The sequence below is a fragment of the Elephantulus edwardii genome, unplaced genomic scaffold (genome assembly GCF_000299155.1).
Source record: "Elephantulus edwardii isolate Elephantulus edwardi_28Jun2011 unplaced genomic scaffold, EleEdw1.0 scaffold00036, whole genome shotgun sequence".
NCBI lineage: Eukaryota > Metazoa > Chordata > Mammalia > Macroscelidea > Macroscelididae > Elephantulus > Elephantulus edwardii.
The window spans coordinates 7,017,555-7,033,067 of NW_006399786.1; the positions used below are offsets into that span (position 1 = coordinate 7,017,555).

Genomic DNA, 15,513 nt, shown 5'->3' on the forward strand with positions numbered 1-15,513 from the left:
CAACCATAGTTTGCTTTGATCCACAAAGTCAAATGCCTTTGCATAGTCAATGAAACACAGATAGACATTCCTCTGGTATTCCCTGCTTTCAGCCCTGATTTCACATGCAAGCAAGATTTTACTGAAGATTATCCAAAAATGACTGGAACAGCACATCAACAGAGAGCTACCAAAAGTCCAGGCTGGGTTTAGAAGGGGTCATGGTACTAGAGATGAGAAGGTAGGATGGAAAAATTAATTCATAAATCTTTATTAAGATGAGTGTATGGAAAAGTGATATACAAAAAGGAGAGGATAAGAGATCGTGGCTATTATAATTAATGTGATAAAAGAACAAACATTTGTGAATGACTCAATGAAAAACCAAACACTTTGTAAACTTTTACTCAAATTACATTAAAAATTGAAAATGAAGAAGAGGGTTCATATCAGTCAGGAGGATGAAGGACTGGGTAATGGCTAACTGGATTTTTCATGGGTCACCATGGATCAGAGCTCACTGGACAGTAAGTAACCACCTGCTTTGGGCCCACCCAAACCCTGCTTCCCACTAGGTCAGAGCCCCACACTGTGGACGTGGGTGGAAATGAAGACACAGGGCGGGCTGGCGGTGACTTTCTTGTCATTGCTGAGGTCTTCCGAGGGAGGGTGGCTCTTTGAGGGGCTGCCTTGGCTGAGGCCTTCAGCACTGACCTTTTCAGTAAAGTGGCAAAAGCCAGAGCTTCCTGATGAGTAAGATAGCCTGAGAGGAGGAAAGGAGAGTAGCATCACTGTCAATAACTTTACAAAACAAGTAAGCAAAATTGTAAGCGTTCACATGTTGTTGTCATATGCCATCAATTCAAAACTAACTCATAGCTGACCCTCCAATGGGTTTTCTGAGGCTGTAAATCGCATAGTGGGAAAGTGCCCATCTTTCTCCTGCAGAGAACTGATGAATTCAAACTGCTTGCCTTGGGTTGGTAGTACAACCATCTGTATACATGTACACAATTTCTTCTCCTGCAGCATGATGAAGGATCACTGTTGTCCTTGGGATTCATGGTTGTGTGATCTTTGGAGTCAGGGACTGTGGGGTGGTTTGGTTGTTTTTTGTTGTTCCCCCCCCCCCTTTACACTTAACATTCACTAAAACTGAAACTCCATCGTTGACTAACGTGAAAAAGTCTTTGGGGAGGGACTTGAGTCTTGAGGAAACATATGAATAGTTTAAGTATCAAAACTTTCATCTAATGAGAACCATACTTGCTAGATCTGCTTCAGGGCTTCTAGACAAAGCATAGTCTACAGACCACCTGCAGCAGAATCGTTGCACTGACGTCAAAGGTATTTTTAGAAAGTTTGTTAAAAATGACTCTGCATCTGCTCCAAAGATCTAAACAAGATACTTACAAGGCAAAATCTTGTAATCTGAATTTTAATAAGGTATGTTGGTGATTTATATTGTCAGGAGGGCCCAATCCTTGGAAGAATGCCTCATCCTGGGAAAGATAGAGGGTCAGAGAAAGAAAAGCAGATTCACAACAAGATGGATTGACCCAGCGGATATATCAATGACCTGGGGCTTATCAGAGATTATGAGGCTGACACAGGAGAGGGTAAGATTAAAATCTGATGTTCATAGGGTCTTTATGAGTGGAAATTGACTTGATGACCCTTAACAACAGTAAACATTGACTCAAAAGGTTAGCAGTTTCAACTCACAGTGGCTCTGTGGTAGAAAAGATCTGAAAATATTATTTCATAAATATTATAATCTAATCTCATGGAGCAGGACTATTACATTCCATAGAGTCACTAGAAGTTAGAATTGACTACAAGGCTCACAATACTAAATGTGAATAGGAGTTGCTGGGCAGTGCAAATGTTAACTCAGTGTGCTTAGCTGCTAACTGAAAGGTTGGAGGTATGAGTCCACCCAGAGGGCGCCTCAGAAGAAAGGCCTGGAAATCTACTTCTGAAAAATCACTCCTTGAAACTCTATGAAATAGAGTTCTTCTCTAACACACAGAGGATCTCTGTGAGTCAGGATCACCTTCACAACTGGAAAACAGTATCTCTGCTTCTGGGGCTTTTTGACTTCTAGTTCTAGTGGTATAGTGGCTAAGGAGTTGTGCCATCAACCCAAAGGCAAAAGGTTCAAATTCACTAGCTGTATGTGAATTAGAGAATGATGAGCAATTTTCTCCCATGCAATTTATGGCCTTTGAGAATTGATGAAAGGTCAGATATGTCAGTTCTGACTCAGTGGTACATAACAGCACAACCTGAAAACTTATTCAGCAGAGCTACTAGGCACTTTGGCAACATTTCAGACAGTCATGGGATCGGATGAACCTGACATGTGCATTTACTAACTGTGTGACCTTGGCCAAGTTAGCGAACTCCTCCATGTACCAATTTTCTCTTCTGTAAAAGGTGAATTATAAAAGCACCTACCACATAGGGGTGTTAGGATTTTGAATGAAATTTGAACATTTTCAATACTTTCATGCAAAGTACTGAAACAATGCCTGGCACAAGGGAAGCTCACAGTTTTTATTTGCAAAAACAGCCTTCCTCCAGCTTAAGCACAGACATACCTACACAAACTAGCTAATCTTAATGCCAAAGGAGCTGTTTAAAAAGAATCTCTTTCTGTGTTTAGAGAAGAGTAGAGTAGAGGGGATTTGAGACTAAAACTATTTCCTAAAAGAAAAGAGATTGAACCACAGCTACACCTAGCAGGTTAGTGCCTGTGATTCTTCTGCAACCATTATTTTATTAGTGTGTCACAAACATTATTTACTAGTGCTTTTACAACCCTTATTTCACTAATGCTTCACAAAATCTGATGATATTGATAGGAGAGGATGGAACTTGAGGGTAAAATCCATGGTCCTCAGAGGCTGGTGGCTCATGGTCCTCAAAAGCAAAAAACACAGTTGCTGCCAAATTGATTCCAACACATAGTAAATGCTCAACATTTAATTGTTATTGTTTATAGCAAACATAGACCCAAGTCTCTGGGTTCACACAGCCAGCAAGGGGCTGCACTGATCTGACCCTAGGCCGGTTCCCTAAATCCAGGGCCATTTCTATCAGTCTGGGGGGGAAAAAAAAACACCACACACACACACACCACCAAAAACAAGTGAAAAACCACCTCCACAACAACATGAATAAGCCGTATCAGTTGCCTGTAAGTCATCCCTGACTCCTGTCAGTCCCACACATGTCAGAATAGAACTATGCTCATTAGACTTTTCAATCAGTAGTTGATTTTGTATAAGTAGATTGTCTTGCATTTTTTGTGAGGTTCCTTTGGGTAGATACTAACCATCAACTTTTAGATTAGCAGTTAAGTACTCAGCTACTTTCATCACCCAGGCACTTCTATGGCTGTAGGGTTGGGAGAAAATGAAAGACTGTATGTCGAGCTCCAAACACAATGTCTGACTCAGTAAATATCCAATATGTATAGCTTGTTTTTTTAGATTTCTCTTTTATATTGGTTTGCTTATAAAGTTTGTATACATTTGTGTGCATATATCTGCCTGAGTGGCAGTTATGGTTTCTTTAGGATATATTCCCAGTAATGGAATTGCTGGATCAAATGGTATTTCTATTTGCAACTTTTTGAGAAAGCGCCATACAGCCTTCTATAGCAGTTGCACCATTTTACACTTCCACCAACAGTGAATAATGGTTCCAGTTTCTCTGCAACCTCACCAGCATTTGTTATTTGCTGCTCTGTTAAATTTTGTTATTCTTACTGTGGGGAGATGATATCTCATAGTTGTTTTGATTTGCATCTCTCTTAGAGCTAGAGATTTTGAACATTTCTTCATGCGTTTGTTGTCTTCTTTGGTGAAGTGTCTGTTCATATCCTGTGCCCATTTTTCAATTGGGTTATTTACCGCTATCTTGTTGTGGTGCTCAACTATTTCATAAATTAAGTCCCTTATCTGACATGTCATTACCAAATATTTTTCCCAATCTGTGGCTTCCCTTTTTACTCTGTTGGAGAAGTTTTTAGATGTGCATAAGGATTTGATTCTTAGAAGGTCCTATTCATCTATTTTATCCTCTCCTGGTTGTAGAATTTTCAGGATGTTTAGAAGACTGTTTATGTTGTGGATTAAGACTTCTAGAGTTATTCCAAGCTTTCCTTTAATGAAATGTATAGTCCTTGGTTTTAGTCCTAGGTCCATTTTGAGTTGGTTTTTGTGTATGGAGAAAGGTGTGGAAGCTGTGGTATATTCACACAATGGAATACAACGCTGCGTTGAAAAACAAGGAACTCATGCAATATTATTCAAAATGGGTGACCTTGGAGGACATTATGCTGAGTGAAATATCTCAGTCACAAAAGAACAGGTGCTGCATGGTACCACTATGGTAGAACGGGACTGACATCAGGGTTGGGGTGAGACTGAGAAAAAATGGATAAATTATGTATACTGTATTGAAATAGATGAGGGAGAGAACTGTTTGAAAGTGATATATGATTGGATATTATGGTTATGACAAGAGTCCAGAATGAAAGTTGCATAGTGGAGTGTACTCAGGGTGGGGGTGGGGGGTGGGAATTCTGTACCAATGAAATAATTTTTCTTTTACTTTTCAAAGGGAAGAGTGAAATTGGGGGGAGGGGTGGGCAGGGAAAAATGCAACAATGAATGTATGGAAACCAAAAATCTCTGTAAAATTAAAAATAATTTTTAGAAAATTAAAACCAAAACTAAACAAAACCCCAACGTTTGTATACATTGTGTTCCATACTATTCTACATTCATATTGTGTTTCATACAATCATTCCCATTAATTATGTTTTATAAAATTATTCACCATTGGACTACACCCACCATTACCCTATCTTTTCAGGTCCCCACTCGATCTTTCCCATTTCTTTTACTATCTCCCTTCACCCATCAAATTGTCCAACTGTGATTTCACAGTCCTCATCTCTCTGCTCCTACTCCCACTCCTCCCACTTGGATGGACCACTATACATGTTTTACTAGTTATCATTCTATTTTTACCAATAATTGTCTCATGCAGTATCTGTTCTTATGAGACTGAGTGAGTTCACTCACATAATGCTCTCCAGTCTCTCTTGAGTGCTGCATAGTATTCCATTGTGTGAATGTACCACTATTTCTCAGTCCATTCAGTTCTGGTTGGACATTTGGGCTGTTTCCGAGTTTTTGTGCTGGTGATGAATGCAGCTATGAACATAGGTGTACAAATCTCCATTTGTGTCTCAGTTTTAATTTCCTTGGGATATATTCCTAGTAGTAGAGTAGCTGGGTCATATGGAATTTCTATGTTCAACTTTTTGAGGAAACACCAAACTGCCTCCCAGAGTAGTTGTACTATTTTACAATTCCATCAACAGTGTTTGAGAGTTCTTAACTCCCCAAATCCTCTTCATCATTTATTGCTTGCTGCCCTGCTAAACATTACTATTGCTACAGGGGTGAGATGGTATCTCATTATGATTTTGATCTGCATCTCTCTTTTGCCAGTGATTTTGAACATTTCTTCATGTGTCTATTGCCCATCTAATTGTCTTCCTCTGTGAAAAGTCTTTGCATGTCTTTTGTCCATTTTATAATTGGGATGTTAGTCTTTTTCTTCTTGAGGCTGGATAGTATTCCTTAAACTTTTGTTATGAGACTCTTGTTTTAGGTGGTATTGCCAAATGTTTTCCCTAGTCAGTAGGTTTTCTTTTCACCCTACTGGAAAAAGTGTTTTAAGCACACAGATTTAATCTTTAGAAGGCATCATTCATCAATTTTATCCTCTCCAAATTGTTGTATAGCTTATTATTGAGAACTGACCAAGCTTCTGCATTCACACAATCAGAGCTATAGTCTGAACGTAGATTGGATTTCTAGGCTCAGAACTATTTCTACTAGGTATCATTATCCTAAAAACAAACAAACAAAACACACAACCCCCCCAAAAAAAATACAATAAAAAAGCAAAAGCAAAACCCAGTTGTCCTGGAGCCAGCCTGACTCGTGGTAAACGCGCGGGTGTTGGTGCACAACTCGACTCCACAGGCTTTCCTGTGACTGATTTTGTGCAAGCAGGTGATGAAGTTCTTTCATGGCATTTCTAGGTGGTTTCCAACTTCCAACTTTTTTATTAGTAGCCAAGTGCTTACCTGTTTTTGCTACATCAAGTTCCTATAAATCTCAGAGAGTTGTTAGCATTTTATTACGCTTCATACTCCAATTTCTTAAAGCCCTCTTAATTTACCCATAAACCTTGCTTTCTGCTGTCAGGGATAATAATTTTTTAACTTGGCCAGCCAACCATGCTGATGAAATAGCACTCTGACAGAGGCCATTGCGTCTGAATTATTTCACTGAGACCTTCATTTGCAGCTGCGCCATACAAGCCCCTTCTCCAGGATCTTGGCTCACTCACATCAGGTGGCTTCAGCTCACCTTGCAGCCGCTGGTGCTGAAGGCTGTGCACATGACGGAACTGGAGGGCCTGCCACAGAGGGCCACAGCTGTAAATCCTCAGGATGCTGGAGAAGTAGCGCTGCTGGCCCAGGGTCAGGTTCTGTTGGAGCAGAGCAGTTGATTTTTTATGGGTTTACAGAATTATTTAAGATTAAATGTACGATGTGTGCAAAACTGACTTCTACAGAAATGTGACTACTGTTATGTATTTTGTGTTATATGTTGTTATTTCTCACTCAGAACGATGTCATGTGTTACGAAGTGAAACCATCTCATAGGATTTTCTTGGCTATATATAATCGTTAAGAAAACAGGTGGCCAAGTCTTTTTCCAGTGGAGCCACTGAGTGGGTTTGAACTGCTAAACTTTGGTTATCAGCTCAACACTTCACTAAGGATCTGTAGTTGTTAGTTTATGACAAGTCAACTAATCTTAGCTTGTAGATTAAGACAAAGAGGCAAGACTTGGTGACCTGGTTCAGAAAAGCAGACAATGTAACCCCCACAGAACACAACAAAACATCCTCTAATACAATGCTGAAAGAACAACCTTTAGGTTGGCAGTCATTGAGAATGCACATGGTATGAGCCTACTAATGATTTTAGGAATGGCACAAGACATAGCAGTATTTGGGTTTTTGTTGGCCATGACATCACCATGAATCATGTTAACTAACAACAAAAACTAATATGTAAACGGTGTGAAAAACAATGTACACAAACTTTGTAAGCAAATCAATACAAAAATTTATTCTTTAAGAAAGAATCCCCCAAGTAAGTAAATATATATATAGCAGTGTGTGTGAAAGAATGCTTCAGCTGTGTGGTGGTGGATTGGAATTGCACAGAGAGCCCTTTGCTTGTTGCTGTTTACCCATTAGTTCGGCTTGCCAATTCCTGATTGCCTCCAGGAAAGTTCTACAAAGACATGTGTTTAGACTGTATGAAGAAAATGTAGCATCAGGATGAGAAGAAAACATATCAGTAACTTATGCAGATGAAATGATTTTGCTTGTTGAAAGTGAGGAGGACTTATCGCAACTCATAGCTGACCCTTCAGCTAGCTTCCAGGGGCTGTCTATCATCTGGAGGAGGTTGCCCATAGAGCAGCTGGGATGTTTGAATCACATGCCTTTGGCTTGGCAGCACGACTCCTTACCACTAGGTCACCTGAGCTCTCTACAAGTGTGTTTCTGTGTGCATTGACACATACACATGCATAAATATTATGTTGTGTTAGAATCGACCCATAACTGACCCTCCAGAGGGTTTTCAGGGGCAATTTGATCACACAGGAAGAGATTGCCCATCTTTCTCCTAAAGAGTAGCTGGTGAATTCAACCCATGTGCTTCTGGGATTGTAGCACAGTTCCTTACCACTAGACCACCAGAACTCCTTACACACACACACACACACACACACACACAATGAACAAGGGTGAGGGACCTGCAGTCTGGGTATAAGTTGGATTCCTAGGTGTGTGTGTGTGTGTGTGTGTGTGTGAGTGTGTATCACTGTCACTCTCTCATTCAAGCCACTGAATTGGAACCAATTCATAGATGATACTCCAGCAGATTTTCAGAGACTATATATCACATAGAAAGAGAATGTTCATCTTTTTTCCTGAGGAGAAACTCACAAATTTGAATTGCCTTCCTTTGCTTGGCAACAAAACTACTTACCCATTGGGCCAGCAGAGTATCTGTATATATATATTATACTGTTGTCATTGTTAGGTGCTGTTGAATCAAGTACAACTCAACGGGACCCTTTGAACAACAGATCTGAATCCTGTCCTATCCTGTGCCATTCTCTTAATCTCTGATAGACTTAAAGCCACGGCTGCAGTCACCTTGTCAGTCCATCTCATTGCGGGTCTTCCTTTCTTTGACTGACCTTCCCAAGCATGCGCAAAGTATGTTACATGGAGCTTCTCCATCTTTTGCTTCTAAGGCACACTCTTCTATAGGATATTCAGTGTTCTTTCCCACCACGGCTCAAAGCCATCAATTCTCCATCTACCACCCTTCTTTGCTGTCTTGCTCTCAGGTGTAGAGCAAGAGATTGAAACAACCATGGCCTGAATCAAATAACCTTAGTTTTTAAAGGGACATCATTATTCCTCAATAATTTGGAGAGGTCCTGACAGCAGACTTTACAAAAAGGAAAAAAAAATTAAGAAATCTTTTGCTTTCTTAACTGCTAGTAGCAAGGGTATTGACTGGGTTAAAGTAAGATGAAATCATTGATAATTTCAATCTTTTCTCCATCTATTATGATGTCACCTATCAACCCAGTGGTAAGGAATTTTGTCTTCTTGAAGTTGAGATATAATCCATGTTGAAGATTGTAGTCTTCGATCTTCTGTAGCAAGTCCTCCTCACTTTCAACAAGCAAAATCATTTCATCTGCATAAGTTACTGATATTTTTTCTTCTCATCCTGTTGCTACATTTTCTTCATAGAGTCTAGAGTCTCTAATCATTTGCTCAGCATACAGATTCAATGGATATTTAAAAAGAATATATGCACCTTCTTTGATTTTAAACCATACAGTGTTCCCTTGCTCTATTCACACAAAAACCTCTTGATCTATGTATAGTTTCCACATGAGCACAGTGAAGTGTTCTGGGATTCCCAACTTCTCAATGTCAGGCATACTTGGTAATGGTCCACACAGTTAAATACCTTTGCATAGTCAAAGAAACACAAATAGACATCATTTGGTATTCTCTGCTTATAATCAAGATCCATCTGGCATCAGCAGTAATATCCCTGGTGTCACAACCTCTTCAAAACCCAGCTTTAATGTAAAAATCATTTCAAGAATAGAATTGAATCACTGAAAACTAATGAACAAAGGCCATATAAAATTTGGGATGCCATCAAGGATGACATTCATAAAAAGGACAAAAGGTCATTAGGTCATTACGAAGACAAAGGAAAAACCAAAGGCCCATGTGGATGTCAGAAGAGACTAGGAAAATTGCACTAGAGCATCCAGAGTTGATTGATATTGTTACATGCCATCAAATTGACTGTGACTCATAGCAACCATATTTAAAATGGCTCTCAAGCTTGCCTTATCCCGAACCAACCTTACTGATTCCAACACACTTCATTCCATTCCACAGTCACTGTCAATCCATCTCATCCAGGTCTTACTTTTCTATGCTGACCCTCTTCCCTTCCAAGTATGATGCCCCTGCTGAAAACATGGCAACATATATGAGGTGGAGCTTCAAGATTCTTGCCTCCAAGGAGCAACTGGTTTTAACCTCTTCAGGACATATCACTTTGTTCTCTTGATAGTCCATGGTTCAATGCTCTTTTCCAGCACCACAGCTCAATGCATCAATTCTTCTGCAATCCTTGGACATTGTCAAACTCTCAGATGCATAGCAAGCAAATGAGAAGATCATGATTTAGATCATATGCACCTTGGTCTTTAGTCTGACATCATTGCTCTTTAGCATTCTAGATAGGTCTTTGACAGCAGATTTTACCACAGCATCTTATCTTTTGATTTCCTGATGGCTGATGCCAACAATGTTGATTGTGGATCTGAGCAAGACAAAATCATCAACTTCAGTCTTTTCTCCATCCATCATGATGCTTGCTGCCTATTGGCCCAGTGGTGATGATTCTTGTTTTTTTGGTGTTGAGATGTAATCCATTTTGAAGTTTACAGTCCTTGATCTTCTGCAGCAAGCACTTATATTTCTCCTCTGCTTCAGGGAGCAGGGTTGAATCTGCATAATGCAGACTGTTGATGAGTCTTCCTCTAATCCTAATGCCACGTTCTTTTTCATAAAGTTCACCTTGAATGATCTGTTCAACATATAGATTGAAAATGTATGGAGAAAGGATATATCCGTGACACACTCCATTCTTGATTTTTAAACAAAGCAGTGTTCACCTTTTTCAGTGAGAACATACAAGACATTTAGAGTACACCATTGTGTCAGTTTGAACCAGGGATTCCCATGCCAGTCAGACTGAAACCTAGACAAGAGTAACAGTAGCAGAGAAGAAGCAGAGACTTGACACAAGACAGAGTTCAATTTAGACTAATGCCTCATGGAACCAGAGCCAGAACCAAGAGCTTTTGCTTGCTGAGGAATGAGGGAGATTTCATAATTGGCAAAACTAAGAGAGTTTTGTAACCCTAGTCTAATGCCACAAGGCTGAGGCCAAAGGGTATTTGAACACCTGAGAAGCCTCCCCAACTGAAGAATTGTATCTTGTTTCCAATTTGAATTACAGTATTTACTTCCTTAAAAAAATTTCTGTAAAGATGATTGAGACCTATAAGTTTTGTGTGATCATTGCAACAAATTAGTAGACTCTGTAGTAGAGCAATGAGACCCCTCAGAGAAGATTGGTGTTAGAATTGATAGAAGTAGGTACTGGAGCATGGAGAACGTGACCGGCCTAGTAAAATCCATTTTGTGTTGTAAATGGGGGTTATTCCCCATTACTGAGTTAGTGGAGGGCAGAATTGTTTTCATAGTGGGTAAGAGTTCCTTTAACAGAGAATTCTCAATGAGCTGAGAATTATAAATGAAAGGCATTGGGATGCTTTAAAGTTTGTGGAGCAGCTAGATTCTACAAAGGTGTGTTTTCTGTTTGGGTTGAGGTTTGGATGTGGTCTGTTGCTCACAATTGGATGTGAGCCTCAGGCTTGGTTTTAATTGCTTTCAGTTAAACATTCTTCTAAATAGTATAGCACTGGTCTCTCAGTTTGCTGTAGGGTGAGTGGTATGGTGTACACTGTGACACTTATGTGTCAAATGTGATAATGGTTGCCAATGATGGACAGTGGTTGACAGACCTCTCAAATTAAAAGAAGCTTGGAAGCTGGAGTGGCATCCACTTCCAAAATAGCTTGTCTCTGGCAACTCTATGAACTTAGAGAAATGATGAAAGTTATCCGTTTTCAGGACTTAAGTTCATAGGGTTACTATGAATCATCTATGATTTGATGGCATTGAACAACAACAACAGGTAGGTAATCTGATAAGTGTTTCACATCTTTAGTATACAAGTACTGTGAAAATAGAGAAGAAAAACAGTCTTGGCTTGTGGTAGTCAAAGGTAGCTTTAGAATGGAAATGGCCACTCTTGCTCTAAGTCTTACAGTATGAGGATGAATTCCCTGAAGGATTAGATTTAAAACCAGCTGCTGTTGATTAGATTTTTATTCAAGGTGACCCATGCATGTCAGTAGTGCTCTGTTCTGTAGGGTTTGCAATGGTTGATGTTTTGGAAGCAAATCAGCAGACTTTTCTTCTGAGGTATCTCTTAGAGGACTCAAACCTTTTGATTGGTGGTCAAGGGTATGAACCATTGTACCTGACTTGCCATGTTGGAAATATCTTGAAACAACACAAATTCTCAAGCCCACTCCAAATCTACAGAATCAGAATCATTGAGGGTGAGACTCTGGGTTTTTAAAAGCCCCCAAAGTGATGCTGATGCATACATGCATTGAGAACTGGACTGAAAGAAAAAGAAAAAGAAAAGGCTAATTATAGACAGAAGAAGAAACAGGTACAAATAATCTTATAGGGTAAAATATATGTGAATATTATGGGAAACAGACTTTTCTTTCAGTTCAACTACACCATAGAATCTCAGTTGTAGAGGATCTGTTGTTAGATACCATGAAGTCAAGTATGACTCATAGTGATCCTATGAACAACAGACCTGAATCCTGTCCTATCTCAAGCCCTTCTCACAGCACTGATACACTTAAGCCCATTTCCATAGTTACCATGTCAATCCATCTTGTTGAAAGTCTTCTTCTCTTTCACTGACCCTCCACTTTTCCAAGCCTGATATCCTTTCCCAAGGAATAGCCTTTCCTAACAACATGCCCAAAGTATGAGAGATGAAGCTTCACCACCCTTGCCTTCAAGGAGCACAATGGCTGCACCATTTCCAAGACATCGGTACCCTTCTCCAGTACCATAAATCAAAGACATCAATTCTTCTGCCATCCTTATTCATTGTCCAGCTATTCAGATGTATAGCAAATGACTGAAAAGACTGTTGCCTGAATCATGCACACCTTAGTCTTCAAACTAACATCGTTGTTCTTCAATGTTCTGTAAAGGCCCCTGACTGTTGATTTTCCAGTAAAATATGTTTCCTGATCTCCTGCTGCTGGTAGCAAGCAGTGCTATTAATTGTGGATCTAAGTAAAATTAAATCATTAAGAGTTTCAATCCTTTCTCCACTTATTATGATGTTGCCTATTGATGTAGTAGTAAAGACCTCTGTTTCCATAATGCTGAGATGTAATCAATATTGAAGGCTGTAGTCTTTGTTCTTCTGCAGTAAGCACTTCAGGTGCTCCTCATTTTCAGCAAACAAAGTTATATCACCTATATAATGTTGATATAATCATCTATATAATGTTGATGAATTGTCTTCTGATTCTGATATCACATTCTTCTCCATAGATTCTGACAATACAGTAAGGTGTGGGCAAATCAAGGTGATATTTTATGGTAAATGAGGGCTTCAAGACCACTTTTTAGATTTCAGGGAGTGGCTTTCAATGGAGAAGGGAATAGTTTTGTCCACAAGAGATACTTATTTGGCCATCTCCAGAGACATATTTTATTATCACAGGAAGGGAATGGGTACTAACAACATTTAGTTGGTAGAGGCAAGACATGCTACTAAATATCCTACAACATGCAGGAGAAACCCCAATCCCTTACAACAAATAATAATCTGGCTATATAAGTTAATAACAGTGCAATGAGAAAGTCTCTATTAAACTGACAGGATTTGCATTTTAGAAAGATTTTGCTGGCCCTACTGTGGATAATAGTCTTAAGTAAAGACAGAGCAGAGGTCATTTGAAAGCTCCTGCCAGAATGTTAGAAATGAATGAGAAAAGCTTAGGATGCAGTTAATATTGCCTAAAATATTGCAAATGTTTTATACACATTTTGCATGTATTATTTCCCAAATCCCCATGATTTTATGATATGAGTAATGAATTTTCTCGTTTTTAAAATACAGAGAATTAGATAGGAACATCAATTTATAGAAAAATTAAGATAAAACAAATTCACTTTCAGCCAAAATATCTAAAACAAAGCTAGAATATTTAAAAACTTAGTGTTAACCAAGCAAAGACACTGGATAAAAAGTTCAATTTAAGATAAACTTGGGAGGGTTGAGGGATAGCGCAGCAGAGGAAGACCCTCAATAAGATGGATTGATTCAGTCACTGGGGTAATGGGGTGGGGGGGAGGTGTGTCAGAGACAATAAGATTGACAAGGGATAGAGCAGGGTTTAGGGCTGTTGTACATAGAGTAGCTATGAGTCACTGGTGACTTGACAGCACACAACAACATTATGGAAGTAGGGTAAGTGAGTGACGTATTAGCAATTTTGTGTGCAGATTATGTGCAAAATCTGTGTCAGATTATTTTTTAGATCTAAAAACTTAATATTCTTATACAAAAATATATGCAGTTTGAAAATAGCAAAACCAAAGTACATCACAACTTGAGACATTACTTCAACTTAAAATTTTCTGAATCAGATGTTTTAAAAGGTGACAGTTGATTTGAAGAAGAGAATGGATTTCATTCCTGAATAACTAATCAGACCTTTTCAGATAGAGAAAAGTAGGAATTGAAAAGTGTAAGCCAGTTTCAAGGAAGAAAAACCTACAAAGTGAAATGAGAGTTTTCGCAACATGAGATAAAACCTTAAAAGTCTTGGTTTTATTTTATAAGTAAAATATTCTTACATCCTTTCCCTCATAAAACTCACAATTTCCTCAATCAACTGTAAAGGGTAATGTTCCTAATATTCTATCCATATCCTTCCTTGAAGGGGTGGGAGAGAACTAGAGTTTTCATAAATGGTGTTTATGAGATTGGCTTTAACTCAGTTTGACAGAACTCAAAAGATGTTGCCCACAACAGTGGAGCCACAGACGGGTCACATAGTGTCCTGTCAGTGGTAGTGTTTCCCATCGCCAACAAAGAGACAACCAGCTACCAGAGTCCCTGAACTCATGTAGGAGCTGGTGTGCTAACTTCCTTTGGGTTAGCCTCTGGTTCATGATGTCTCCTCATCCACAATGGAAGTAAGCATCTCCTGGTCCTGCACCAGCCCAGGATCCTTGGTAGATCAAACTGCTGTAGCCCATACAGCTCTTAGTGGCTGGGTTTTGGAAGCAGTTTGTCTTTTTTCCTAGTCTATCGCAGCCTGGAAGCTCCAAGGAAACCTGTTTAGTACCATCATAGCAACACTAAGACTTCAGTTACAAATGAGTGGTGGCTGCAAATGAGGTACATTGGCTGGAAATTGAACCTGAGTCTTCTACATGAAATATGAAAATTCCCCCTCTATACCATCATTGCCTCCTTGGTGTTACAAATTTCTCCAAATCCTTGTTCATTCACTCACACACTCTTTTAACATAAGAAAAAGCCTGAACTGAGCCAATATTTTGCCTACTGATACTTAACAAGCTTTGAAGGAAAGACACACCCATCCTATATGTGAATGATATACTGCACCTTCAGTATTGAAGTATCTGAGGTTGCAGGTGGGACTCGGATGCAAGGAATCTGTTGAATGGTCTGAAGCCTTGGTAGTGTTTTCCAGTTTTCTCCCATTATTTATCCTGTACCCCTAAATAAAAACAACAAAACAAAGGTTTATATTTCTTTTGTATAACTGATTTGGAGGATATGCTCTAAGTGGGTATGGAAATAAATATATTAATGTTATGATCTGAAGGTGCAATGTTTTCCCATATGCTGTGGAGCAATTGAAGCTTGTCAGGCTATCTCCCTAGTTTGCATTTCCCCCCTGTCTCTCTTGCCTCCTTATTTATTGAATAAATAATACAAAGCCCTTGTTTTTTCTACTTCACTGGGTTTTCTAAATCATACTGAGAGATACTATGGGTAAAATATTGCAGGACCCAGGAAAAGAAGATGGAAGGAAGACACAGAATTATGGTGCCAAAAAGAACTTGTTGACACAGAAAAATTTAAGGAGGCACCATATG

General features: G+C 39.2%; 1 protein-coding gene across 1 annotated transcript in view; it reads right to left on the reverse strand.

Annotated features, from left to right (window-relative positions):
* FAM216B (family with sequence similarity 216, member B) overlaps positions 1–15,115 on the reverse strand; it is a 17,403-nt gene extending 2,288 nt beyond the window's left edge. Inside the window, exons 1-3 of the mRNA XM_006884613.1 lie at positions 15,017–15,115; positions 6,441–6,561; positions 552–742 (exon numbers count right to left, since the gene is read on the reverse strand). Coding sequence (XP_006884675.1) covers positions 552–742; positions 6,441–6,561; positions 15,017–15,115 — 411 coding nt within the window. The remainder of the gene's footprint in view (positions 1–551; positions 743–6,440; positions 6,562–15,016) is intronic.
* Positions 15,116–15,513: the final 398 nt, after the last annotated feature.